This window comes from Pungitius pungitius, chromosome 10, assembly GCF_949316345.1.
Source record: "Pungitius pungitius chromosome 10, fPunPun2.1, whole genome shotgun sequence".
NCBI classification, from domain to species: domain Eukaryota; kingdom Metazoa; phylum Chordata; class Actinopteri; order Perciformes; family Gasterosteidae; genus Pungitius; species Pungitius pungitius.
In genome coordinates, this window is record NC_084909.1 from 10,519,869 (window position 1) to 10,547,384 (window position 27,516).

The following is a 27,516-nucleotide window of genomic DNA, read 5'->3' on the forward strand; positions in this document are numbered from 1 at the left end:
AGAAGGATCAGTCAAAGTTTTAGCCGTGAGGAAGTTCTGTTTCCCGTAGCATCCAGAAGAAAAGGTGTCTCCAGCTTCACAGTTTGTAAAAAGAAAAAAAAAAATCCTCCTCGATGAAGCGTTAAAAAGCTTGTTACGTGAGGGTTAAAAGCTGCTTAGAGCAGATAGGAAGCAGGGTCCCCGTCGGTCAGTCCATCGCCACAAAGAACTTAAGTCCACCACTTTCCTTCTGGTCCTACTGTTTGACAATGTCAGCGGGAGGAATTCACTTCCTTAAGAGTGAGGTGACTGAGCTGAGGAGCACCTCCCCGAAGCAGCTGTGACCTGCGCCATTACAGATGTTAGCGGTGGGAGATTCTGAACAGGCTGACGCGCCCAAGTGGCGTGAAAGCTCACCTGTTTTGCTCAGCCAGCCATCGTGTCTCCAGGCGGTGAAAGCCCTCCTGTCAGTTTTATACCACCTCTCTCATCCACCCCCCCCCCCCCCCCCCACCCCCCACCCTGCGGCTCGCAGACGTTGACTGATTTGCTCTGCTCCATCTCTGCACTTGACCAATCCACCCTCCACCGCGCCATCAACTCCACACAGATTTGCAGTGTGCAACCTATTCGGCTTTAAAGACACTCTCACTCTCTTGCCTTCTCCCCCACTGCTGCCGAACCAGTCACCTGTAGACTTAAAAGTACTCAACTCCATTTCTCAATCTCCAACCTTCCCAGTCTCATTCTTATCTCGTCGGTCTCTCCTATTTGCGTCATTTTCCAGCCCAACTCCCACCCGGTTTTCACTTCTACCCACTTTTGGTCCTTTCACTTCCTCTAATAAGTCCTCAGCCTCCACCCAACCATTACCAATTTTCTCTGACCCACTATTTGCTATTAGCCCCTCGTCTTCCTCTTCCCCTTCCTCTTATCCCTCCACTCTCCATCCTTGTCGCTGCCTATCCTCCTTATATATCCTCAGCCTTCGCTTTGCCTTCTCCCCATCTCCAGCAGCATGAATATATTATTATCTACACAATGGGGCCCTGCTTATTGTTTATGAATTACCAGCCTCGCGGCCAAACAAAGCCTATTTTCATAAGAAACCTCCATTTCATTTCAGCTCCAATTAGATTGGGGGCTAAAGAATAGGAGTCCTCAGGCCTCAGCCCCTAAGGATGGCAGGTCCATTCAGCTTCATTCAATGGGGCCTTATTGCTTTCCCATACAAAAGAGCACGTGGACGGGCTTTCAGACTGAAACACCAACCAAAAATGACTGGGAGACAGTACTGTACAATAACAAATCTTTAAAGAAAAGACACTGAGTGCTTATCCTCCCATCCATCAATTCATCCCTCACTCTTCGCTTTCTTCTTCTCCTCTGTTCGTATATTGTAGGACCTGGACATTAATGACAGACAGTTGAAAGAGAAAGAGAGTGAAAGAAAGAGAAGAAGAAAGAGGCAGAGCAGCTCAGTTTTTCACAATACATGTCAAGTCTAAATGATCACAGGCTGCTGAATAGACAGATGGAAGGGGAAAGAGGTGAGTCGTACGTATGCATGTGTGTACAGCTGATTGATTCTCCGCTTTGAAAAGAGCGAGAAAGGAGTGAACGAAGGAGAGAGAAGAAGACCTTGATGCTTTTTCTGAGCTGCACAATAGTCGGGGAGTGTGAGCCGCAGTGTGGAGCACCCACAGTGACAAGCTGTCACTCTATCCTGGCAGGGAAGAAAGAGGCAGGGGAAGTGAAGAGGGGCCGGGCGGGTCACAACACTGATAATAAAAGTCTGCCTCTTCAATTCAAAAGTTTCTCACCAACCAGGCCCTCGACAGGAAGTAGATCGCGGTCAAGTTGTGTTGTGGGAAGACGATAACTTTCTAGACTCTAACAGCCCCAGGTAAACCTCCCCCTCGGATTCATTAATGGGGGCTTAGTGGCGGTCGGCCAGTTCGAACGCAGCGAGAGCGAGTGAGGCCAACAAGGTCAGAGCGCGGCAGCGCTGGCAGGGCTTCATCTGAGGAGATCTGCTTCACGGGACCAGCGTGAATTGTGCCTTTGTTCGGATGAAGTCATATTCAACGAGAAACAAAAGGAAACTATTTGCATTTGCAATGAGTGCAGGTGAGAGTCACTGGGAAAGTGTTTTGACGTCTGTGCTCATTCTTCCCCCCGATCCCCCAAACAAAGCTCGGCGGTTATCAAGGTGCCACAAAAGATTTCAATAGGGAGGTTGTGTCAAAGAGAGGTGGCAGGCACACAAACACACATTCTGTCAATTCAAGCAATATCATTGCCATGCCAACCTACGTTCGGCACTTTTTCGTTTCATTTTAAAATGTCATTGCGTTCATGTTTTAACTTGTAAGGAGCAGATTTGTAGTGTCAACACAAAACATTCACATAGGTCTAACCTTATAGTTTGTCATTGCCAATGCCATCATTGCCTCAAATACCAAATTTGGCAAGAAGTAAGGATGAGGCTGCAGAGGTTAACGCACGGTCAGGAGGAGGGATAAAAGCATTGAACAGCACAACAGTACTACACAGTGCATGAGCACTTACCTTCTATGCATATACAACCTGCACATGTACAGATCAGTCACGCAACGCAACACGTTGAGAGAAGATGAAATCACTGTCCCCCACCAGGAAAGAGCTGCAAACTATTTAAATATTTCTCATAGTCTTTACTGCAGGATTAGAAAAACTAATGCTTATGTCAGTTGGAAGAAACCCAAACTTGAAGCCTCTAAATGTACTAGGATTGGCATTTTAAAAAAAAGGCAGCTAACCAGAAGCAGTGGATCTTCAGAATGGGTCTGCACGGGCAGCACATACCCGGCTTGGTCCTTGGTGAAGTGAAGCAGGTCATTGCCATCTAGAGCAGTGGAGGTCCGAACCTACCAACAGGGAGAAAAATAAAAATAAAAATAAATAGAAAAAAGAGTCCGGAAACACTTGCAACAGCTGGGCAAAATAAAACAGGATAAACACTGTGCTTTACCGAAGCTATTTGAGCAGCAGTAAGAACAACGTTGAAGGAGCGCAGACGGAAGCTGTGCTCTCACTAAACACTGCGCCTTTTTGCAAAGGGTGCGCTGGATTCGATGAGCAGTGTATCACGTGTGGGTGGAGTTGCGCGGCAAATTGCTTTAAAAAAAAATAATAGTAAAACTAAACGAACGTAGCTTTATTAGTAGTTTTGGGTTCAGTACTAGCAGTATTGGTAGACAACTTCTACTTTATGGCCAAACACTGCTTACCTGAGCATTGACTGATGAAATTGAGTTTGCGCATTGGTGATTTGAGTCGTGGAATCCCCTCTTAACTATTTTATTGTTTCACCTTTACTAATGTACATGTTGTCTATTGTTCTCTAGCTGCACACGGGTACAATACAAAGTTAAAATACATTTAAAACAGATTATATATATATATTGCCATTGATTTGGGCATCTGTGGTTGCTTGAGGGGTTGGTAATCCAGCCATGGAGCTTCTGAGTGTCTTTGTCTGAGGGCCGAGGGCCGGGTCTCCTTGTTCCTCCGTTTTGTTGGAGCAGATTTTGCAGCAAAGAAGAGTCAATCTTTTAAGAACACGTTTATTTTTCCCAAAGGACAAAGGCTCATCTTTAGCAGTATTTAAATTATACAGTACAACTTCAATATCTGTACAATTGGTCCCTAGAAAGAAAGTCATACCGCAAAGTGGTCAAACAAAGAGGACAAAAATGAGCAAAAATACAGTAACAACAGACACAAAATAGTAGTTTTCTGCAACAATCATCACTCCCTCAAAACACTGAGCTAAACTTGTCCCAGAGAAAGATGGAACAACAAATCATTTCATACAAAATTAAATAACATAGAAGAGGTTATGAAATGTGATTGGAATGATTGAAATGATTTAAGTTCAGCCCTGCATGTATAATACAGACGCGCATGCATGTACCATTGGACAGTTCACTGTTAAAATGATTGTATGTTCTCTCCACTTGTCTTACTGCCGAGGACACTGGTGGATGCTGAAGGTATGGAGAACACTGAAGGTTATGTGTGTGCAGTCTCCTCGCCATCTTTGCTGGAGTTGGAATGTTACCCTGGTGGCAGATGGTCAACCCTGTTCAGCGTCGGGTCGGTGAGGTGTCTGTGACGACACTCCTCGCACAGCAAACGCACACATCCATCTCAAACAAGCACACAGTTCACAGCTTGCAGATTCACTCGTCCTCTCACTCACAACCAACCTGAAATGATGTGTGTGATTGTGTGCACTTCACACTCTTTATTTCTCTCACACACACACACACACACACACACACACACACACACACACACACACACACACACACACACACACACACACACACACACACACACACACACACACACACACACACACACACACACACACACGTTCACGCTCATTCTTTTCCAAGCTGCAGATGGAAATGGTGCACAAGATTGTCAGAGGTTTGTCTCGTCCCATGTTGGGTCGTTCATGCTCTTTAACACCCTCTTCACAACTTTTTCCAGATCCTTCCGTGCTCTCTGCTCCTCCTCTAGTGACCTCTTCATTTTCTTGTTATCCTGTGTGGAAAACCGCCTTATCATACGTGTCATCAACCCAAAGCATGGGAAACACATTGATGTTTCAAACTTTGAATGTTCCAGAGAACAAAAAATGAGCATTTCACTAAATAAATCCCTCGAAATGCATTTATATACAAAAACACAATGCTTACTCTGAAATGTGTATTGATAAGTATCTAAGTTTTTATCTTCTTCTTTATTAAAATATCAATCTTTTCTTGAGGGTAACTTAATTGATAAGAATGTAGGATGGGAATATAAAACCATTACACTTCTGCCTATTCCTTTTGCCATTACTGATTACTAAAAAAAACACTAGCTAAGTAACTCTTAACCATTAGAGCTAAACTGGTTCTGGGTCATATATTAGAAAAGTCACACCATCACGCTCCGTCAGTAAACATTCCATTCATAAAAATGTACCTGTTTCAGCTCCTGAACCTCATCCCTCAGGGCGTACACCACGTCCACCAAGCTCCTTAAGGACACAGAACAAGTCAGCACATCAGTGGTGCCCACAAGGCTGGTTGTTAATGAACAGGTTTACACCTTTCAGATATAAAACAGCCCTGTATGCATGTAACTGTTGCATTGAGACTTATTTGATTTATAGAGATGTATTCTTTTATCTCAGCACAGTATACAGAAGCAGTTGGTTTACCATAACATTAAAATAATAGGAAATAGTCTGGACATTTTTCCTGTTGATGATATGAAAAGAACTACCCGGATCTTATCAATCCAGACCAGCGTCTGGAAGTCTTTCTGAGGTAACCTGTGGCATAGCCTTTTTTTTTTGGTCAACATACAGTATATCATCAGTGAAGAAGGATGTGCTGCCTCAAGGTGGAAAAGAATAGTCTTGTAGTCTTGTTTTGGACTCCACAAACTCCATGTAGTTGTTTCATAATCCTTTCAAGCACAAACTCAACTTATAACCATCAGCTACACTAAAGTGAACATTGTGAATACATATATTCCGCATAGCATGATTGGTTGATTGCTTTGTTCTGTGTGCAAAAGCTCCGGAAAATAAAACCTACAGCTTTATTAATACTCATTGATGTACATCCTTCAGTAGGAAAAAGTTGGCTTCAGGCATGAATCAGGAAAATGTGAAGCTTCAGAAATTGATTTTTTTATGATCTTACTTTTCTTCTATAGCACTTTGTCCATTGCGACGGGGATCCTCCACCAGGATCTTCCTCTCACCGGGGACGATCACAAGGAGCTCCGATTCCCTTTGCGGTCCTGTTTCAAAACAGAAGAGCGCTAAACATTCGGTACTGTGCCGTCCTTGACCCCTCGTGGTCGGATGAGTCAGCACAGGACGAGAACGAGCACAGAACAAAGTTGGTGGTAGTAGCATGTTAGTCATGTGAGACGCCAGACAAGAGCCAGACAAAAGTGAAAAGGAAATGAGAGGCTTTAGAGATATCTGGCTAGACAAAAACATGAACAAATACAATCATTCAGTCACATTTTAGAAATAAATGAGAACCGAGTCATCTACAAACACAACCAAATTCGCTGTTCTCACAAATCAACAGAATGCCAGCGTCTATCAAAGGACAGATTTATTCAAAACTCATGATACAGCGGTTTGGGACGTCAACACTTCAGCAGAGTAGAACAAGTACACTGAAGGCGCTGTTTGCAGATAAGACATGGTCACATGTGTGAACTGAATACAGCATTAGAGCACACAGAGGACACTGTTGGTCATAGACAGCTGGTAGTTTGTCCCCCTGCCCGTTTGACTTCTTACACCACAGAATACACCTGTCACAAAGAATAGCACATGATATAAGGACAGTGATACTCTTAGCTCAAATACTCACTGAAGGGTGGACTCTATTTTCTATCTCCGTTACAACTAGTATTTACAGAAAGGGAGACTATGTGCTCTTGTATTTTAGTCCACTCTGACAGTATTCTGAGATTAGCTCACATAGTAATGTTCCTGTATAACCACAGACTCTTATTTCTATTTTTTATTTTTTAACCCTCAATGCATTTACACTACGAATGAGCATGTACTTTACAGTAACACTGAATACTCTGAGGACTAGATCATTCACACTCTAGGTAGACAACAGTACAGATATTAACTATTCAATTTGATCTCCCACCCCCCATTGGCCCATTACATGATTGTGCAAAATAATTTCAACACGTCATGTTAATATTTTCCGTGTAAACTTTGATACAGAGCAATAAAATTGTAAAATAGAAAATAAATGATTCTTCCAGGGATCATTTTGTAAACATTGACATACAGAAATAAATGAAAAATAAATAAATAAATAAAAACGCCTGAAAAAAATAATGAACACAAGAGAGGAATTATTACAGAAACAGTAAATACTACTGTAACACGGACCAATATATTCCATATGTCAACCCCATTGGTTGCTGTAAGAGGAGATAGACTCTACTGTAAGTGGATGCCAACCTGTACTATTAATACCAACACTGGAAAAATACTTCTTCATAAAAATAGTCATTACCTCACAAGCCGGACAACACTATAAGGCATGTCTGGCTTGTGAGGCCCTAGCATAGGTGCAAGTTGTGTTGTGACACAAGGGCCGTTTGTCGCCATGTTAAGCTGACCTGGTCAAATGGTGCCTAGTAACGGCCACAGCAGTTCAACAGTTTGGGAAATATTTACGTTTCTGATTTGAGTTTGACGGGAGGATTGATTCTGCTAGCCGTGTCCAATGGTAAAAACAAATTTGAAAAACCATTTACGAGCACTTCTAAAGCTCACTGATTAACAGGTTATACTTGGGACTATTACCATTGAATGTACAGGGATAAGAAAGGTTCAGCGCATATAGTGAGCTCTAGAGGTACTCGCATCTGAACGCATTCAGCACAGCTGTTTTCACTCTAAATGCTGAGCTACGTTAACCTGCTCCCAGCTCCAGCTTTGTTTTAAGTGGAACGATCTGATCAGGCTCTTTTCAACTAGCTAAACTATTCCTTTAACTAGAAGAAGAAATCAAACAACTGCTTTTGCATTTGTATTACAGCACTGTAGCGGAGTTAAAAGTAGTTTGCACAGATTATTTGTGTCAGGCCAGTGTGCTATGTCTGGTTTAAATGAATCGTTTTGTCAATGCACTAACTTGAGGTTTCTAATTGGCAAAATGTAAACCATGGGTTGAAATGCAATGTAAGTCGCTTTGGAAAAAAGCGTCAGCTAAATGACATGTAATGTAATGTACTGTAATTAAATATAGATGCTACCGCGTAGATCCACTGACAGGCAGCAACATTACTGAATTGAAGATTTGGCTTATTAGGACAATTTTAAGGACATAAAAGTGAATGACTTAATGGGTCAGTTTGCCAAAAAACAGAACACAACCAAAACACGGTCATTCTGTGACACAGAAAGCAGTCCAGGTTACTGACTGAAATATCACATCCACGCCATTACAAGGAATTCAGTTTGTGGAGCTCGCAGGACAGAAAAAATAAACTTCAAGACAGATGTGCTGGTAAAGTTTTTAACAGCTGTGTCTGCAGAAGGAACTAGTTTGAATAAAAATGCTTTTTGGATCATTCTGATTAATGGAGACGCCGATTCCAGAAAGACACACTGGTTCTTTTTGAAAGAAAATGGACAAATAAAACTACATTAATGGCTAAAAACAACTATAGATATGTGTAATAATGTATTTGCTAAACTGACCATTTAAATTCACCACGTTAGTCCAGTTCAGATACTGTTACATTTTGAAAATATTTTTTAGTATTTAGTTGGTTTTGGTCACATGGTATGTTAAATTAAAACCTACTTAGCAACATGAATAAAGATAAAAATTATCAATACAGCAATGTTATTAAGAATTTGGATATTTCTTGCCAGCAGCAGGGGCCTGTGTGCCTGAACCTGTGCGTGTGACATCTGTGCTATGTTTGAGAGTACATACTCTTGAAACACGTACCGGAGGGAAGTAGTGCGTGATAAATGGAATACACTCGTCGTTCCTGAATTACATCTGAATATCAGACAGGAAAAGCTCAGTCCCCATCTCTCTCTCCATTATTTATCCCTCCCCTATATTCCACACCCCCTGCACCCTGCTGAGAGTCCGCCACATTTATGGTTTAAAGAAGGGGAGCGGTCACATTCAAGATAAATTAACAATTACTGCATGACAATTACACAAAGAGAGGAGGCACGCAAAAGGGAAAGTGGCAAAGGCAACAGGGATATTCTTGAACCATCTTCAAACAAAACAATCTAAAAATAAATAAACCAAATAAGTTAAAAAAAGAATTAACAAATGTATAATAGAAAATAAATAGATAAATAAAAAAAAAATCAAGTTTCTTTCAATACATTTAACAGTTAAAGAGGTAAGCGCGCTGTACGTTACATTTCGGTGCAGCGTGGCGGTACTGTACGTTCTTTAGTTCTGGTGAGAGATGCAGCTCTTACGCGGCACAGAACCCATCCTGTAACTGTGGGTGGTCCAGATGGAGTCGTAGTCAGAGTCCTCGGAAAGGTCAGAGGACAATTCTGGCCTTGACACGCTGCTACGGCGGCCCGGCGAGTCCGTGCAGGACCGGTCCACGTCGGCCAGCACGTGGTTGTGCATCAGGTCGGTGCCTTGCCAGGCTGGTCAGAGCGGAGCGCAGATGGCCGAGGGACGATTGTGGAAATGGTAATGGGAAAAGAGGAATGGTGGTGCGGGAGGAGGAAGTGGCATATGCAGCACGCAACAAATGACCAATAAAAAAAAAACACACACAAAAAGAGAACAATGGAGAGACACGGGATGGGAGCGAAAGTTGGAGGACAGTATGGAGAAAACATAAATTTATGAGAAAAAGAAGGTAAACTCAAAGGCAAACAGATCGATGTCAAAAAAGTGAGGAGTGAAAAAGAAACAGGCAGAAAGAGAAGATACTGTTAGAGAGATCAGTTCAGAATACCGGGGTTAAAGAAAGGCATTCAGTAATAGAAGTAGAGCAGTCACACTGACTGCAAGCACTGGACCTTTGCTTTTGTGCATGCACATACTATGTATATACAAGGAAGATGTGGGGTTTTCTTACTGGAGTTAAGAGTCTGTCTGGTTTTTGCGCTGGTGCAGTACGCTTCAATAACTTTTAGGATCTGGGCATCTTCTTCAAGCGCAGCAGTACCTGAGAAAGAGAAGGTGAAAGGGAAATGATCAATTTACATTCTCAAATCTCTGGTTTCCCTCCTAATGTCGGCCCAAACGACAGCATCTCCAAACATTTAAAGAATCGTTTGACATTGTAGGAACATTTTGTACATTCCAGCAGAGAGTGAGATGAAAAGATCAATAGACTCCCATACCGGTCCGTTAAGAGTGAAGTTGGAGCCAGCAGATGATTAGATTAGCTTAGTTTAGCAAAGTCCGGAGGAAAACTGTTAATAAGGTTGTCAGGGGGGGAAACAAAATGTACCTTCTAGTGTCTCCAAAGCTCATTAATGAAGATGTTACACCATTTGTTAAAGACGTGTGTGTGTATATGTCTAAAGGACATATACAAATCAGTATTATTGTTGAGTTCAACGCAAACTCTACATGAACGAGAAAGACTTTTGACATACTCTTCCTCAAGGCAAATTCCTCCTCAGACTGTTTCCTCTCAGGCTTGCGCTTGGGAAGGAGTTTCTTCACGCTCTTGGGACTTTTACTAAGATCCTGCAAAAAGACAGAAGCAATCGTGCGACATCTTAACATAAGAACGTATTGAAGAAGTCCTAACTACGCTGCAAGGCAGGCCCTCACCTCCTTGTAGCAGAGGGCTGCAGAGGGTCGTAGAGGGGGGGCAGGCCGCAGGCAGCTCAGGCTCCAGGGTTTGGGGGTGTTGGGTGGTTCCAGCGGTCCCCACATCATGGTGCTGTGAGACGTTCCATGGGAGGAGGGGTGAGGCAGGGTGTGGTACGTGGGGGCCACTGTCATGCCCCTCCCCTCAGAATGCCGGGACGGGGTGAGAGGGTGAGACGGGAGCTGATGAAATAAATAAAAAATAATATATCCTATATAGTGTCATTGTAGTTATAGGCATTCTTAAAACATTGCCTTATTGGCTCCTTCATTCAAGCAAAGTGCATATTATTTGGTGCATGTGCACAAGAGAGTAAATACAAGCTTGAACAATTTAAAAAACAATACAGTGAGCTCACAGAAAGGTAAAACAGAAACCCTTTAAATAATAATAATGTTTTAGAAATGAGCCACAGCTATTGAGTAAAATCTGCAATAAGCCTCAATGATAGAAGAATATTGCAATCCCCTTAACTGAAGCCTTACCGATGGAATTGAAATTGTTTTTCAAAAACTTAAAGTGTTCCATAATGCAGCCAACTACATGCTAATGGCCTATTGTAGATAACATGATCATTATTGTTGATTTTTTTATACAAGGATAAGCCTGAATGTTGATTGCTCCGTATTCATATTCAAATCATTAACTGCAATTGTGCAATACAGCCTTTATAGTGGGAGAAATTAGCCACTTCACACAGGGCTGAACAGTAATTTTAGATGATTGGTGGGCATTACCCGTGCTGACTGGGATGGCTGAGCAAGAAAAAAAATTGGTGTGAAATCGACATAAAAAAATCACAGTGTTTATGACTTATTGGGTATAAATGAACGCAAAGAGAACCATCAGTGCGTGGGTGTGTAATCGTGGGCTTCTCACCGTGTGGCAGGGAACATTGAGAGGTTTGTGGCTGGGTCCTATGGATGCAGTGTGTCGAATCTGTCTGGTCAGATGTTCCACCCAGTCCTGCAGGTCCTGATGGTTGGTGCACACCACCTGGAGACGGTCAAACTGTGTACCTGCAGGGACAGAGTCAATAGATTTAGAAGGGGTTACGGGTAAAGGAATTACGCCCTTGTCCGTTGAATTCACTCTTACCGTTGAGCTCAAAGGCCTTTTTATGTGCTTCACAGTCTTCTAGTTTGGTCACTGTCATGCTGGCCAGGGGCAACTTTCCCTACAGAGGGAAATGATCACAATAGATTCAAAATGTAACAAAAACGTGACCCGTCATCTGCTTCGAGATTAAAAACTCGGTAGGTGTGAGGAACAAGACAAAAATGTAAGGAACTCTCTGAAAAGACATCACATCTCAATGTGAAAACAAATTATGTTGGATATCTATACTGAAATGGACAATGTCATGTCTTAGGAACAAAAGAATTCCACATCTTTTGATTTTTGAAAGCCTACAGAGGGGAATATCATCGTGAAAGAATGATGTGGAAGGCTAGTCCAATGCTTCTCCATCTCACGTGTTTGTATGCATGCTTGACAACGTCGGGGCCAGTGTTGCCACACAGTTACTTTGAAAAAGTAATCTGATTACTGACTACTAATTACTGTCTGTGCATCCCTACATGGATACGCTTCCCCAGACCATCACTGACCCACCAAACCGCTCATGTTGAAACATGTTGCAGGCAGCATAGCGCTCTCTTTGGCTCCTCCGGACCCTTTCGCGTCGATCTCAGGTGCTCAGGGTGAACCTGCTCTCATCTGTGAGATGACGGACATGCCATTTCTGGTGTTCTGCTAGCACATGCCAATGGAGCTCCACGGTGCTGGGCACCCTAACCCCTAACCCTCTCCTAGAGCAACTGCCTGTCACCTGGAATCTCCTCCATGTTCGGATTGTAATGGGAGACACATCCCCTAACAATCTCGCTGCAACGGCACACATGGATCCTCAATGCATCCTGGAGGAGTGCATTGAGACAATCTGTGCAACTTCTGTAGGGTTAAGAAATGGCCTCATGTTCCCGGTAGTGATGATGACTCGAGCCTAAAGCCAACACTAGTGAAAAAACAGTCAAAGAGATCAAGAGGGAGAAACTTGAATTGGCTTCTACATGCAAAACCAGTCCTGTTTTAGCGGTCGTCTCATTTTTGCTCCTGTTGATAATTCCATCAACACCAATGCAGCTGAATCTGATCAACAACACCTGTGCTACTTACCTGACCAGATCATTATCAGAGAAGTAAAATGGAATGCATGCCATTCATTGTTTGAGCAGTGTACTTAACTGTCTCCTAGAACAGAGATTCAGGCGAGACTGATTTGACAAATGTTTACTACTGACCTGGAATATGAAGCCACTCATCCTGGGGCTCGCAGACAACATGAGGAGGACGTGAGGGAAGAGCATGAGGTAACGCTCACTCTTCTCCTGGCAAATCAAAATGAGATTTGATCAGTGTTAATGCAAGCAGGCCAGTTCAGATAAAAGATGACAGATGGAACTTTTCCAGACTGCCTGTGGGTGAGAAGATATCAGGTGTTGGCATCCCAGTTGTCAAGTTGCAGGAGATTTAGATCCTGCCAAACATTATTCCATAACGTGTTTTCGAATACACATACACCTACATGACAAAAGGTAGTTTAAATGCTTCTTCAACCCCCTTTGTTTTTAACCGCAATAGGCAGTGGCAGTTCTGGGTATGGGCGAACCGGGCAGTCGCCCGGGGCGGCATTTTTTCATGGTTCATGGGGGAATGTGTGTGTGGGGAATTGGCAGATTGGCGCCCCCTGCGGCTGCAGGCGCCCTGCTTGCTGGAGGTGCTGTGCACAGAAGCTGTGTGTTTGAGAAGGGGAAAAGGGAGGGGCGGGCCTATAGTTCCTGCACATTTACACATTACAAAACGATTATCTGTCACCTGTCACCAAGGTTAATTGGTTTAGTCTTGAATTCTGGTCGTGACTGACAGTGTTGGGGGGGATGGGAAATCTGTTGCTTGTCGAGTCAGTGGCAAATAAAAACAGAGATGGACACTAAAAGGTTAAAGCAGGTTCCCACTATAGACAGAAAAAAAAAGAAGAGGAGGAGAAACAAGCAAAAGATGAAGGTATGCAACTATGTTCTCTCTCTGTATGATTATACATGTGTCATGAATGAAGGGCTAAAATTAATTGGTGGGGTAACTCCTTCGTCTGTTAGCCTTTTTGCTATGTTGCTTAATGCTATATGCTAACAAAAATTCGGTTTTAACTCAACAAACACAAGGTTTGTAATTTCCCCATAATAACGTTCGGTCCTGTCATTAACCAACGGAATTTCAAATCTATAGGTAGTTTCCAGAAACGTCAGGTTTTAGATTTAGTTTGTGTTTTCTGTTCTTAGTGCAATAGTGAAACAGTTCTCTTTAGTGTGTTTTCACATTTGTGTGATGAAGAATTTGTGCTATTTACAATATTTATTCTATATTTTATTTGTATATTGTTCTTATTCTCTCTGCTCTTGTTACATTTTATATATATATGATTGTGTATATTTTTGTCAGATTTATGGATATAGTGTATTTTCATTTCTGTTCTGATAACTTATACTGACATATTTTGTGCAAATGTGTAAAATGTGTGTTTCCTATTGTAATTGTAACAGTAACTGGATTCTGTTAAGTGTGTTTTTCTAATGTAATTTTCTCTCGTGCCATTCAATGCAGAACCGCCCCTGGCAATAGAAACCAAGCAAAGATAAACCGGTGAGTTCAAGTGTAATGCAGGAGTCTATATGGTTATAAAACTATTACTTTGACTTATTGATACTGATGTTACATTGATCATATAAACTGTTTTTGGATGGTGTTGGTACCTCTGATCCAGGACTCTGCACTAAGACCTGGCTCATGTAAAGCACAGAGCCAAGGGTCTTGATGTCATCCCCCTCCCACAGCCGGATGGACTCTGTGAGAATCTGCAGCTCGAGCTCCTTACGCTTCCGCACCTCCTGGCACTGAGCCTGAAACAACGGAAGCAAGTGGATGCTTAAAGACCTGCTATTACTTCATTTATCCAGTTACATCGGCCAGGGCAGAGAGTGAGATCCTCTTACAGACAAATTTTTAAAAGACGCCATGCACTTCAGAATGTCCGGCCTGTCAGGGTGACTCTCCTGATGAAACAAAAGAACAAAAAGAAATATGTAAGCTGTCGACCACACATCAATACGCAAGTGCTTAGTGACGGATGCTTCGATACACACCTCCATGTGCCTCTCAAGCTCTTTGAGTAAGTTGGGGTATTTGTCGAGTCTCATGAAGGGTTTGCTAAGGCCTGTGGTCAGGGTGAGAATCCCAGGAGGGACGGCGCCTCGCCCCTCCATAAACTCCCCCAACACCTCACTGCAAGAGGACGAAGAAGAAAATGATTTAATCTACTATTTAACCTGTGTGACCATCGGTGACATTCCAAACCATATCTGCCTGGGTCTGCAACAAACACACTGTTGAGAGGTGGGCCTCTGATACTGAACGCCAGACCTCTTATTAAAGCAAACATACGCTGCTAGCTGGCATCCAAAAATAATAATAATAATGAAAAAAATGTTCTAGAGAAACTAGCTAACTAATCAAATAAAATCCTTCAAAGCTGTGATTACAAAGCTGCAAAGGCAGTGTATTGCAATTAACAATGATATTAAATACTTATACTAGAATGCTAGATAATGATAATAATACAAATTACTTGTAGAGTTCTTCACAGGTTTCTAGCAACCAGGAACTCCCAATTACAATAATGTTGCCTCCCATCAGGTCCAAATAAAGTCCTGTTCTCTTGCAGCAGATCAGAATAGATCAGTGGAAGAAAAATGTATCAAAATGTTTTTTGAAGTGAGACACTTTAGCTGTCCTAGAGTTACTTTTGGGATTAAACTTTTTTTGGTACAGGGGTCCGTTTTGCATATGTATGTTTCAAATCAGGTTAACGATTTGGCCCACTACCCTCCTGTATTCACTGTAATTTGCTCTTTACCTGCCAAAAATGTTTATTTAATGAAACACAGAGCCCCTTGTTTTCTCCCTGTTGAACTGGTTGAAAATACTATCAATTAAAACTCTATGTAGTGCAGACGTACCTGTGCTGGGTAAGCAAACTAACTGCAGACGGATGGTTGGCGCAGTATCCGACATAGAGAGCTTTCATCTGTGGCATGAGGTTGAGGAAGAAGCCTCCCACTCTTTGCTGGCTCTCTGGAAGCCTGAAGACAGAGAGAGTCGGAAAAGAGCTTATTTAAAGACAAAGAGAAGATAGCAGGTATATGGAACCATACACATACACCATGGACCAAAAGTGCACCAGTACATTACTGGTCTGTGGTTAAATCCCCCATTTCTGTAGTTCATCTGGCCCAACACCAGATGTCACTCTGCTTATTATGCAACAATAAGGCTGCTGCAGTGAGGTTTTGTGTGTGGGGCGGGACTAACTTGGTGCACTCCTCCAGTGATTGGACGAGCATCTGCTGGAAGGTGCAGATCTCCTCAAGATTTCCGAGAATCAGAGCCACGTCTGAGCTGCTCAGTCTGCAGGAAAAAAAACATGATCGGCAAAAGCTTGGGTAAAAAAAAACGGACATATTTAGTGACTTGCAAAAGAAAGTCAGGGACCAAATTCACATTGGTTGATTGTGAAGTGTATAGAATTGCTCGAAAATAAAATGGTTGGTTTAAACCAGATTAATGTGTAAATGACTCTTACTTATCAATGCTCTGAAGGGGGCGAAGGTAGTTTGTCAGGAGGCTCTGGAGGTCTCTGGAATATTCTGTCTCTGTTTCTAAAATGTTCTGCAACACCTACAATGGAAAAAGAAAGAAAACGGCTTAAATTTACAAAGTGTCCCAGTCTAATGAATTGGGAGAAGTCTTGAAAAATAAGTTTGCTCATTATTACAGTCATGTTCAGGAATTACAGGTTCATTGTAGTTTATTTCATATTTTTTGCTATAAATCCATACAAAATATTATAATGTGTACATGTAAATGTATTATTGGTCCAATTAACTGTGTGTTATCCAACTGATGACAGTTTTACAAACAACACCTGCTCTGAACCGTAGCAACATTTTCAAGAGTAGTCACAGAGCATTTTAGACACAACAAGTAGCCCAATGAGTTGTTCAGAGCTCAGCTAGAATCTAGCAAAAATAGAACGATCCAAAGATCCAAACACATAAAAACTAAAAAGTGCTAAAAGCTGAAACAGAATCCTTTAATTTGAACACGTTTGTGGAGAAAGAGAAATAAGAAAGCTGTCAGAAAGGAAAATGAGATATGAGATAAATAAAAGCTGTTGAGGTGCGCCCTTACCAAGTTATAGTACGTCTTGCTGATGGCGGATGTGTCAAAGCCTTTAGGGGGGCTCTTAAGAGTGCCAGACTTGGGGGACACTTGTTTGTCTGCAGCCAGAAACAAAACAAATGAATCATGGCACATGTACCCAACATTTAATCTGATAACATGAAAATAGTTTTATGAAAACCGAGACTTAATAAATGTATGCATTAAATATCTAAATGTGTATATAAGTGAACCACTTTTTTGGCTAGGCTTATTATTTTAAATGCATCTTGATGACTCTTGTATAAGTTCTGATATGGTATTTCAATCAATTAAAAATATGAACTATTATCCTCAAAAAGGCTGAAAATCAATCATTGGCTTTAGAACTTAGAGGTTATAGCAATAGACTGTGGTTTAATTGCACTGCTAAACCACATATTGTCTTTACACTGCTTGATAGCAACAATAACACCATATCATACAGGTCCCGTATGCTTGTGTTTACTGTTTATGTATTAGGATTTGCACTGGAAAAAAGCTCCATAACAGATGGCTTTAGCAGCGCTGTTATTTCCCCCTCTTTTCGACGTAATCTCAGCAGTCCATTTATCCTCCTATTTATTACATAGTTTGTTCTTACACCCACCCGATCATTAACCTGTCAAATACATCAATATAATTCAAAAGGAGGACCAGATCTTAAGCTACCACCTGTTTCACAAGCCTAGAAACACCAAGGGAACAGGTCTGAGGATGGGAAGATGTGGGGCTGCGTTACTCTTGCGAGGCCAGATGGAATGAAAATAACTGTTATGTGGTGTACCGTTTCTGACAAAGTCTAGAAAACAATTCAATCTTTCTAGCTGCTGTCATTATTCAGACACACACACAGGGGAGGAAGACGATTATCATTAATTCATCTTGAGGGAGAGGCGTAATCAACTACTACACAACAGCATTTCGGTTTAAATGTCTTTACAGGTGGCTGAGGTACTTACCAGAACCCTTGACCTCACGGACATAGTTGCTAGGAAACCACCCAGTCCTGCCATTGATTACCCCCTCCCACCAGCCGCCCTCCTCCTGGCGAATCACGCTGATGAGGTCACCCTTGTCGAAGGTGAGCTCATCTTCGTTGTTCTGCAGGAAGTTGAAACGCGCCCTCACCAGCAGCTGCTGCCCGCTGTTTTCTGACATGTCCTGTCAAAAGCGGGAGGGGAGTCGCAGAGAAGGGAAGGTGACAAAGGGAAAAGTGAGCTGTACAAGTCCATTTAGTTTGAATGAAAAACGTTCTCTCTCCCAACCCACCCTCGCCCAATTCCATTATTTCAAAATAACAGCCTCAATGATTATCTGTACCTCAACCATAGGTACACCACAATTGCTTTCAAATACTAGTACAACTAGTACTTACTTCTTCTACTGCTAGTACCACAAAACTAGTACTAAACCTTATATTACTACAAAGAAATTATTTTTTAATTCTCAGCTTTTCCTATTTCTATTCTTTCAGCAATGTTTACACTAATTTCAGCTTTTATTAGTACTGTATGTTTTCAAGTTCATTTCAGCTTTTCTCATTTCTGTATTTTCAGCAATTTTTAAATGTATTTCAGCTTTTTCTATTCTTTCAGCAATGTTTAGAATAATTTCAGCTTTTTTCATTTCTGTACTTTAAGCAACTTTTAAGCTTTCTGCATTCCAACGCATTTTCAGCAGGAAATGCATTTTCTAGTTGTTATTGTGTGATTATTTTAAGCAACTCAGATGTTTTATATCCCCAAAACGGAGTCGTCAACGACTATTGACCTTACCAGACTGCGAAACTGGTTCTGCAGCAGCTTGGAAGACCGGCCCAGTGAAGCCTGAGAGGACAGCGACTCAAAAGACTTAATGCGATGGGCTGAAGAGTGCCGGGCGCACACAGAGTCACTGCCCACGCCGATATCTGGAAAGAGACGGAACATATAACGACCAAGTGCCTGGTGATCCCTCATCGCTACTCGCTACATGCAAGTCGCTCACGCGGCGCCTACTCGGACTCACCCGCGGTCACTTTATTCAGGGAAACCAGACTGCTGAGCACCTTGGAGAAGTTGAGTCCTAGCAGCAGATCAGTGGCCTCAAACGGCTGCAGGTGAGAGAGAGAGAGAGAGAGAGAGAGAGAGAGAGAGAGAGAGAGAGGCCAAGAGGAAGAACATGAGCCAGAGAGCCATCAGCATTTCCCTCGTAACGCTAATCTTTAATTCCAGCAGAGCAGACCCGTGTCGTCCCACAGCCACACTGGCCAGCTGCTTGTGCATAAATTACATTTCAGATGTTAAATGAGAAAAAGGGCATGATTATAAATCAGCTAACGAGTCATTCTGCATTGGCTCAATTATCCAGAAAATGATACCAAGCTCTATGACCCAAGAACAGCACCCATCGGTTTCACTCGGAAAAAAAATACCATTTGTGACTAATGCTTGAAGCCGATGTTGCGTTCACGTCATATGTGTTGAATGGTAGAGGTACAAAATATTCCCATTTTCAACTCGTTTTATATCCCTCTGTTACTGAGGGGGCAAGGGTCTCTTGGTTTGGCTCCCCCACCACAGTGGTTGTGGCTTGTCCTCCCGAGATTGTCCGGCAGAGACTGAAGTAAACAACAGACTTTATTTGCTTTCACCAGTGGGAGGGCCCTCTCTGTGTAGTCACCTCCCAGTCTTTACAGAGGTTCTCAATTTCAGACAGGTGTCATTGCTTCCACTCGCCTCCTCACGGCACCACTCCCATCGTTGATGATGTCATAGTGATGTCATCAGAATACAGGCTCTGGTGCATTGTGGTTACTATCGGATCCAGATATCCGGAACGTCAGGTTATCTTTGTCTGTAGATCCTGAAGATGCAGATCTTTGATTGGCTGACAACCAATGATAAAGTTCACACTAAATGGCGGTGCAGTGATTCTTTGGGTTCTGCTGACCATTGTCAGACTAAAACCTTCAGTGTACAAAGACAAAAACTGTGAAACAAAAAGGTGTTGTTTAAATTGAGGCCAGTCCAGTCCAGAGCTGAGGCACAGCACTGCTAGATCTTTGTTAGGATTCAGAAACCCTATGAGAGCTGGTCAATACAGCAGCTGATGAATCACATGGTCTCAGAATACAGATCTCAGACTGGTCTCTGTGAATCAGAATCTCAGGTCTCTTTAGACGTGTATCTGATCAATCAGATTGTTTGATCTGTTAATAATCATGGTTCTGTGATCTGTTTGAGACCCTGTTGCCTCAGTTCCTCAACATGAGACAGACAGACAGACAGACAGGTAGGAGACGCTGACTGTTAGACTGGACAGCTGCGCTAATGATGATGATGTGATGAAGGTGCATTTTCCCTCTCTGATACTCGGGTTGGTGGGATAGATTGTCAGACTCTTTTTACCGTCTGTTTGCAAATCAGAGATCCTGAGCTAGAAACTTTTGGGACAAAATTGCCAAAAAAATAATAGCAAAACCACATTGAACTATGGACCGAGGCTGATGTAGAGAATCCCTGCTTTCAGGTACTTTCACATTATTAAGCGCAGAGTCAGACATATTTCAACCTACAGAGAAGTCAAAAAAAGGTTCTTAAAACGTGGATGTCGTTGTGAACTCAACTTATGAGTTGTCATGGAAACTTGTCATGACTATAACATAACAGGGCGTGGGTGTCACAGACACCCAGAGTGTTGAGATACAGACTGATGCATTGATGGCTTTCGTTCTCTGAATGGGATTTGTCGACGAATTGCAGAATACCAGCCTTCTTGCCTAGTTGCAGCCAAAGTACACGACCTGTCTCCTCGTCAGTGTGACCCTCACTAGCCTCTCGGCTGCTATGAATGGCAGTGATTGTATCTCTGTTGATGGCTGTATCCGTCCTCTCTCTCTCTCTCTCCCTGTGTAACGGCTCCATGCGATCGGTTGGTCTTGCTGCCTTTATACTGAGGGTGAGCGACTGGGAGATACGAGTCTCTTTCATCTTCCGCTCCGATTGCAGATCTGCCCCGAGGGGGTGTTTGATAGTGTGGGTTCGTGTATGTGCCGGGGTGTGCGTGCTCACCGACTACTGGGCGACTTGAGGAGCATTCATGTGTAAGCATCCTCCTCCTCAACCGCCAATATCAATACCTCCACTGGGACTCAAGCTGCAAGTGACTTTGGGAATCTGTACTTAACTTTTCTTCAAGTCATTCCAACAATTTTTTTAATTTCGAAAAATAACAAAAGGTAACAGTGAACAAGCCGGGTGGTTTAAATTATTCATTTATGTACGACAGGCTCACAACGTGTGCGCTGGGCCTCAGCATCACACTCGCAGCCTGAAACAATAGTGCAACACCCCCCTGAGACTCCTATGATGATGACGTGGGAGTGTTTACCTGCCAAGGTGCTACTAACCACAACTCTATGCACGCTGCGGTTAATGAGATACATTGATGTATATGAATAATGAAATATTCTTTACTTATACCGTGCAGTGAGGGAGGCAAGAATGCATACAGCATGTCTTCAGACATGAAGCAATGAGGGTGCTGTGTTGACTTCTAATGGTAACTGAGGGTGTTCACATCTATATGGAGTTGATGGCATTTAAAGTGAAACCACTGATCAAATTTTCGGACATGGAGCCTAAACATGCGGACAAAGCCGCCAAGCAGCCAAACAGGGGCGTATATTTCAGCAGCCAAGTTAGTCAGCAGACCCTGACACAAGTGGTCATGGGGTTTTAATTCCTTAGGACAAAAGAAACACATAGCCATGCAAAAAATTACGGTCATGGCTCGACTGCTACTGTACTTTTAAGGCCAATATTGATATTTGACCATGCATAACATGAAATTTGATGCACCGATTTATTGGCTTAGCTCTGGTGGAGACGACTGCAGACGGTACTGACCTCATGTCTGCGGGCCGCAGAGCCACAGACGGCAAAGGATTTACAATTAAATATAAATATTTTTACACCAAAAGTAAAAAGACAAATTTCCGACAATTCAGTTGCCTTTTCTCAATTTTCTTTTGGGACCGTAAAGTCCTGGGATACATAAAGCAGCTGATAACATGACACGGATGTAAAAACCTTCAAATTAAAGCTTAAGATTCAGAGCTTTGGCCTCATAGTCACTGCTTTAACCCAAATGGCTTTAGCAAAGAGCCAGCTGGAGCTCAGTCGATGGATCGACTGGTCGTTTTGATCAAGCAAACATTTGGTTGGACAAAGCAACACATCTGACAATTTCACGTTAAGCAGTGAAAACTCTGGCAATTTATTTTATTTTAGTACTTTTCATGCTTTAAAATCAATAAAACAAATATATAACATGTTCAATTGAATTCCTTAAACAGCTCCATGAGTCTACAATAACATCCATACAAGACAACAGCCTTATCTTGACTATCCAAGTCTCCCATTGGTGCAGACAGATTGTGTGATTAGCCTCCATAATAGTAAGGTTACTATTCCAAAAGGGAGCAGTGGGGGTTGGGGGGACGCCTATGATCACTTCCTGTGGTCTGAGACACTGGGGGTCAAGGGTCAGTAAAAGCAGCTGCCGGAGTGCGAGACATGGTCTGCAATGTCTAATCTGCATGTGGTATCCAAATTAGATCAGAAAGGCAATCACCTGGTTGAAATATCCACACGAGACGAGCTCCCATCGATGATGTTCAGCTAAACGCCGCTAAAAAAAAAAGAGGTTTACATCCCAACTGCAAAAGCACAGCGTCTCTCTGACAGGCTTTCTCATGTTCGTGTCCGCTGCTCTAATCTGCAGCTGCAGCTACCTGGGTCAGAGCCAGCAGTGCCTTGGGCTCTTTGGAGAAGGTCCATCTTTGCTCTACAGATGGTGAGAAGAAAGGACTGACATGTCCCAGAACTACTATATTCAAGCTGAGTCAGATTCTTGGAAAAAATAAATAGAAGTACAAATAGTCACGTGTATTTGAACACACTCGTGCACGCAAGGACCTAATGTAGTGTAACGCAGTAACTCTGCCAGTGAAGGCAGAGGGGCTCGAGACGTTTATGATGGGAATTGGACTATTTGGTACAATAAAATTTAAAAAACCCTGCACAACATTACCCCATGTAAGATGTCCTTTGCTTCCACGATGCAGTGTTACTAAAGGACGGCTCTCACACACATGACAGAGTGTGTGAGATGTCTCCATCTGGGGCCTCTGTGGGCAGATTCAATGCTGAAGAACAGTGCGTTGCATTGTCAAACTAGGGCTGGTTCAATGACCCCCTTCTCTGGACCGGCCCAACACACAGCCCCAAACAGCAAGCTGTCCTCCATTTGCCACACCGGCCATTACTACAACCGACCCAGAAGGCTTCCCGTGCACTGCAGCTCAATGGGGCGGGAGGGGAGGGGAGGGGAGGGGAGGGGCATGATCCGGGGACGTGTTTAAACTGTACACCTTAGAATAATAATCACGCTGTAATTACCGCGTCTGAGCGAGACCGACTGACACGACCGCGGCCCCTCGGCCTTGTCCTCAGCTGGGTGGCAACTGCATCTTACACAACGACAACACAAATGGGAACAACGAGGGCTGGTGTCATCCGTGACAACAAAGCCCCGTACGAGTCCGAGGACAATAGCTCTGCGTTCATTAGAAGAAGAAAAACTAAGTATGGAATGTGTGCACGCTGAAAGGTGATCAATCCAATCCCGCACAGCTGGTGAAAGTTGTCACAACGTTGCTAATGTATCTCCGCGCCGACCACATCTCTCGCTCTCTTTCTCTCTCTCTCTCTCTCTCTCTCTCTCTGAGCCGGGCCGATGGGCAATTGTTCCCCGGCTTGCAGTCCTCCTCCTCCCTCCATCTGGGCTCCGAGCCTCCGCTCCATTGTTGGTCTCCTCCTCCTCCTCCTCCTCCTCCTCTTCCTCCTCCTTCTTCCATAACATGCGCCTTCGAGGCGAACACGAGAATAATGCCCAAGGTGCGGCGGTTACTCACCTCGACGCGGAACGACGCGCAGCCCTTGAGGAACTCCTTTATGTTGCTCAGGCTCTCGCCGTCGTTCTTCGGTTCTTGGTAAATCTGGAAAGACGGAGACGCCGGTTAGAGGAAAGCGGCTCGTTCACGCTGCGCGCGCTCCTTTTTTTCTCACACCGCGGGCTTTCTTTCTGTGAGTTTATCAGCAATAAAACGCGTATCTTCCCTCTCGACACGCATTGTACTGTATATGTGCGAGCCTGACACTCCGGGAGGTTGATCCCGCAGCGGGGAAGTGGAGGAGGCCGTGGGGTCGGCGTCGAGGGAAATGACGTCAGCGGAGAGGACTCCCCATCGATGTTGGTGTGGCCTTTTTTTTCTTCTTTTTTTTCTCATTGTTATCAGAACCTACTTTGTGAAGAAAATGTTTAGACAAAGAAAAAAACAAGCCTCGGGAGGTTGGACACATGCTAGGAACACCTTTCATTTTTAGGTAACGTGATTAAGAACCGACTAGAACATTCAAATAGAATTCACAACAACATTAGATGGAACAAGTTTGAGCTACTGTACTTGGCAACTGAGTACATGAGCATTAGGGGAAAGTACTTACAAACATTAGTCAAGTACTGTACTTAAATATATATTTTAGAGGTACTTAAGTATTTCCATTTACTGCTACTTTTAACTACTCTTCAATTCAGATGCAAATATAGTACGTTTTATTCCACAACATTGATCTAATAACTTTAATTACTTTACCGATTAATATTAAACTAAACTTATAATACAAAATGTAATTAAGAATTTAGATAAAACTTGATTTATTCATAAGCCGCCAAGCAGATAGCATATAGAGATCTTGAAATGAGCTCCACCTTTATTAGCTTCGATATTTAAGTGATGTCCGCATTAAAGTTTCAGTAATTAATTAAGTTATCTAGCCCACAAGTTTTACATGTTGCTCATTCCAGTTTTGTTCATCATTCTCACCATGCTAAGGATTCTCCTCAAAGTATTAAAGATATTCTTTATATTCACAACTAGTTTGTCCAATTACTTCCAAGCCTCTGAAAATGGGGATAACTGTGTAGAAATAGGTGAAATTCCTGTCAATGTAGGGTTTTTGTTCTATCCACTGAATTGAAGCTGCACTTCAACAAAATAGTGACTGCTTCAGTTCAAATCTGACTGTACATAACAACAACTCACATCTGAGCTGTTGCCCACATTTAAACCGTCAGTTGTATTTATTTAGAGCACAAAAAATAAATCAGCCATTGTCAGCTTTTCACATGTGTCTCATATCGTCGCTTACATTTGCTTTTAAGTAACAAGAAATGTACAGTAAGGTCAGATATGCCAAATATACAGTATGTTTATGGGGAATTTAAGAGGTGTCACCAATGCAGTTTGTCCACTAGAGGGCAATGAGAACTTGTTATTTCGTCTATAAATTCTCCCCTTGGTAAATGTATTAGTCAACATAAATTTTACAAGCAAATTAATGGGACAAATTATGTTTTTCAACACGTAAAGAATTAACGTGGGAAGCACACAAAGCTGGATTTTTTACATTTTGCAATTTTTCAACCATTTGGATGAATTTCTCACAACAACAGTTACACAATACCAACATGTTATTGTTGTGGCACAAAGGCATTTAACGGTTTTGACATCTTAGCAGTTACTGTCAGTACATGGATGTTGATGTTGGTGTTGGTGTTGAGATGACATAATTTAGATCATTGATGTATTGGGCTGATTCTGACACACTGACTTGGATTTTATCATCAGGTCCATTTGTCTATTTCATTTGTTCTCAAGCAGGGATTGTTTTAATCACAGAGATGCCGCCGTGAGGCCTCCATCAAATTCTCTCTTGTGTGCACAATAACTTTGGCTTTCCCCTCAGATTTTAAACATCCCTTCGTCGGTGCCAGAGGGAGAAAATGGAAGGAGCCTGTTTTTTGTCATTGCACAGACAATCATCTTCTTTAGAGGAACACCTTTCCTCCTTCAGGTCCGACGGACACAATCACTGCGCTGTTTCTTTAAATGGGGAGAGGGTCCATCTCTTGTCGGTGTGCCGTTGCATTCAATGGCGGCTCACTCGTATTATTGCTGTGATCTGTGCACAGACAGCTGGTCATCCGCGGCCAATCCAAACGCACTGACACGCAACACACGTTAAAGGAGGATTTAAAATAGGTGCTTTACACGATAACGCGATAACGTGTTGAGCGTTTAAAACCTCGCATTAAAAAGGCACACCTATCGAGGCCTTCATCACCAACACCGCGGTGGTTCCCCTGGACATTTCATCCGTGCACACGCTCTGTTCTGTTCTAGCAGGTCGATACGCGGCGCAAACAGCTTGGCCCGTCTGCGCGCACACGCCGACATACGCGGTGTGTGCGCGTGCAGCGCCGCATCAGCACCAGCGCTGTTTTTTCGCGGACAGTAACGCGGGCTGCTGTGACCTACAAAAGAAATCTCCTCACGGACCACTGGGCAGAGAGAGAGGGAGAGGGAGAGAAGCCAGACAACAAACCCGCGTCGGTTTCACGGGTCCGGGCGGCACACAGACGCGCGAGGAGGAGGCGGAGGGGGGGTTGAATGGGGTCGGGGAGGGGGTGGGGGGGGGGGGGGGGGTTATTGCCCTTACTTTCTCCGTGGAGCCCGGGCTGAGCCGCTCCAGCAGCCTGCACAGCACCACCCCATCTCTCAGGGAGGTCTGCAGAAACGCTTCCGGATCCGAGATGGTCTTCTTTGGCGATTCCAGCACCCCGAGCGTAATCAACCACGTAACCGTCTGTTCCGCCGAATTCATGTCCAGTCCCAACAGATCCCGTTCCAACAAAAGCGGCTGTGTCTGTGTGTTGGGGTGGAAGTGGGGGCCGGGGGGAAGGGGAGGGGGGGGGGGGCGGGAGGGGGGTATCTGAACAGCCCCGATTACGCTGTCATCTGTGTGTTAGAAACGAAACATAATCAATCCCACCGCTCACCAAAAAAGAAGCAAAAAAACACGAGACGTCGATGAGAGAGAGAGAGGGAGAGAGAGTCTGCAGGAAATCCTCTACCTCTGGTGGATGCGGATGACTGCTGGCTGGTGGATATTCAGCAGGTCTGGTTCCTCCTTGAATGGTGTGTGTTTTCCCCCCTCTAACCTGGCAGGCTGTCAAGTGCGGTTCTCTGTGATGCGCTGAGGCGGTGGACTGCATACATGCGCATCGCAGCCGGCAGCACCCTCATCCATACGATGACATCACACATAAGGGACAAGCCAGCCCAAGCAGTTGTTAGTGCACGTTAGCATCACATGAATATGCTTTTTTTCCGCGCAGCTTTGCATAGCCTGCTGTTTTGAATCCGTTTATTTCAACCAGCATATCTGCTGTTATCAGCTGTAAGCTGCGGTGTTTTGGACATTTGGACGATTTAAATGTCCGACGAGGAGCTTAATGTTGACACTGTATTTACATTTGACCACATTGTAAAGTTGTATTGTTTTGTTGAATCATTAGTACACGTTTAACTAAAGGTAACAGGCAATAGGAAGGGCAGATGCATTTGAACACATGCAATACGTAATGCTCTATACAACCTCATTGTTATGGGTTATATTTTATAGGAATATTTTTATGGCTTTTACAACTTGATGACTCTTATGATTCAGGATCATAAACCCCCCAAAATAACAGTGGAAAATATAGAAAATCATTTTCAAAGAGTATTTTACCGTATCCATTGTTTTGTACATTCTTCATTTCAAGTATTAAATCCTTTGTATAAAACACGTTTAGGAGTAAAAACTAACCTGGCCACTCACCTGTTCATCTGTTTCGGGTCATAAAATT

At 43.2% G+C, this 27,516-nt stretch overlaps 1 protein-coding gene and 1 long non-coding RNA gene across 4 annotated transcripts in view; both read right to left on the bottom strand.

Annotated features, from left to right (window-relative positions):
• The window catches only part of LOC134132814 (uncharacterized), a 32,548-nt gene extending 29,485 nt beyond the window's left edge, over positions 1–3,063 (bottom strand). The window contains exons 1-2 of the long non-coding RNA XR_009956993.1: positions 2,993–3,063; positions 2,781–2,888 (exon numbers count right to left, since the gene is read on the bottom strand). This is a non-coding gene — a long non-coding RNA (uncharacterized LOC134132814). The remainder of the gene's footprint in view (positions 1–2,780; positions 2,889–2,992) is intronic.
• A 529-nt stretch (positions 3,064–3,592) lies between these two features.
• On the bottom strand, positions 3,593–26,559 carry arhgef7a (Rho guanine nucleotide exchange factor (GEF) 7a). Of its 3 annotated transcripts, XM_037488608.2 has the most exons (22): positions 26,325–26,558; positions 23,678–23,761; positions 18,727–18,811; positions 18,495–18,628; positions 17,679–17,880; positions 16,708–16,796; positions 16,100–16,194; positions 15,829–15,924; positions 15,477–15,599; positions 14,604–14,742; positions 14,454–14,513; positions 14,214–14,360; positions 12,705–12,791; positions 11,500–11,578; positions 11,281–11,420; positions 10,362–10,583; positions 10,181–10,274; positions 9,655–9,744; positions 9,035–9,214; positions 5,730–5,829; positions 5,002–5,056; positions 3,594–4,575 (listed from the first exon to the last, which is right to left on the bottom strand). In XM_037488608.2, exons 1-22 carry the CDS (start codon positions 26,487–26,489, stop codon positions 4,453–4,455), a joined length of 2,589 nt encoding a protein of 862 aa, XP_037344505.1. In that variant the 5' UTR covers positions 26,490–26,558; the 3' UTR covers positions 3,594–4,452. The 3 variants fall into 3 exon arrangements, with proteins under 3 accessions (XP_037344503.1, XP_037344505.1, XP_037344504.1); XM_037488606.2 differs by lacking the exon at positions 9,035–9,214 and having other exon boundaries at positions 3,593–4,575; positions 26,325–26,559; XM_037488607.2 differs by lacking the exons at positions 3,594–4,575; positions 5,002–5,056; positions 5,730–5,829 and having other exon boundaries at positions 6,138–9,214; positions 26,325–26,555.
• Positions 26,560–27,516: the final 957 nt, after the last annotated feature.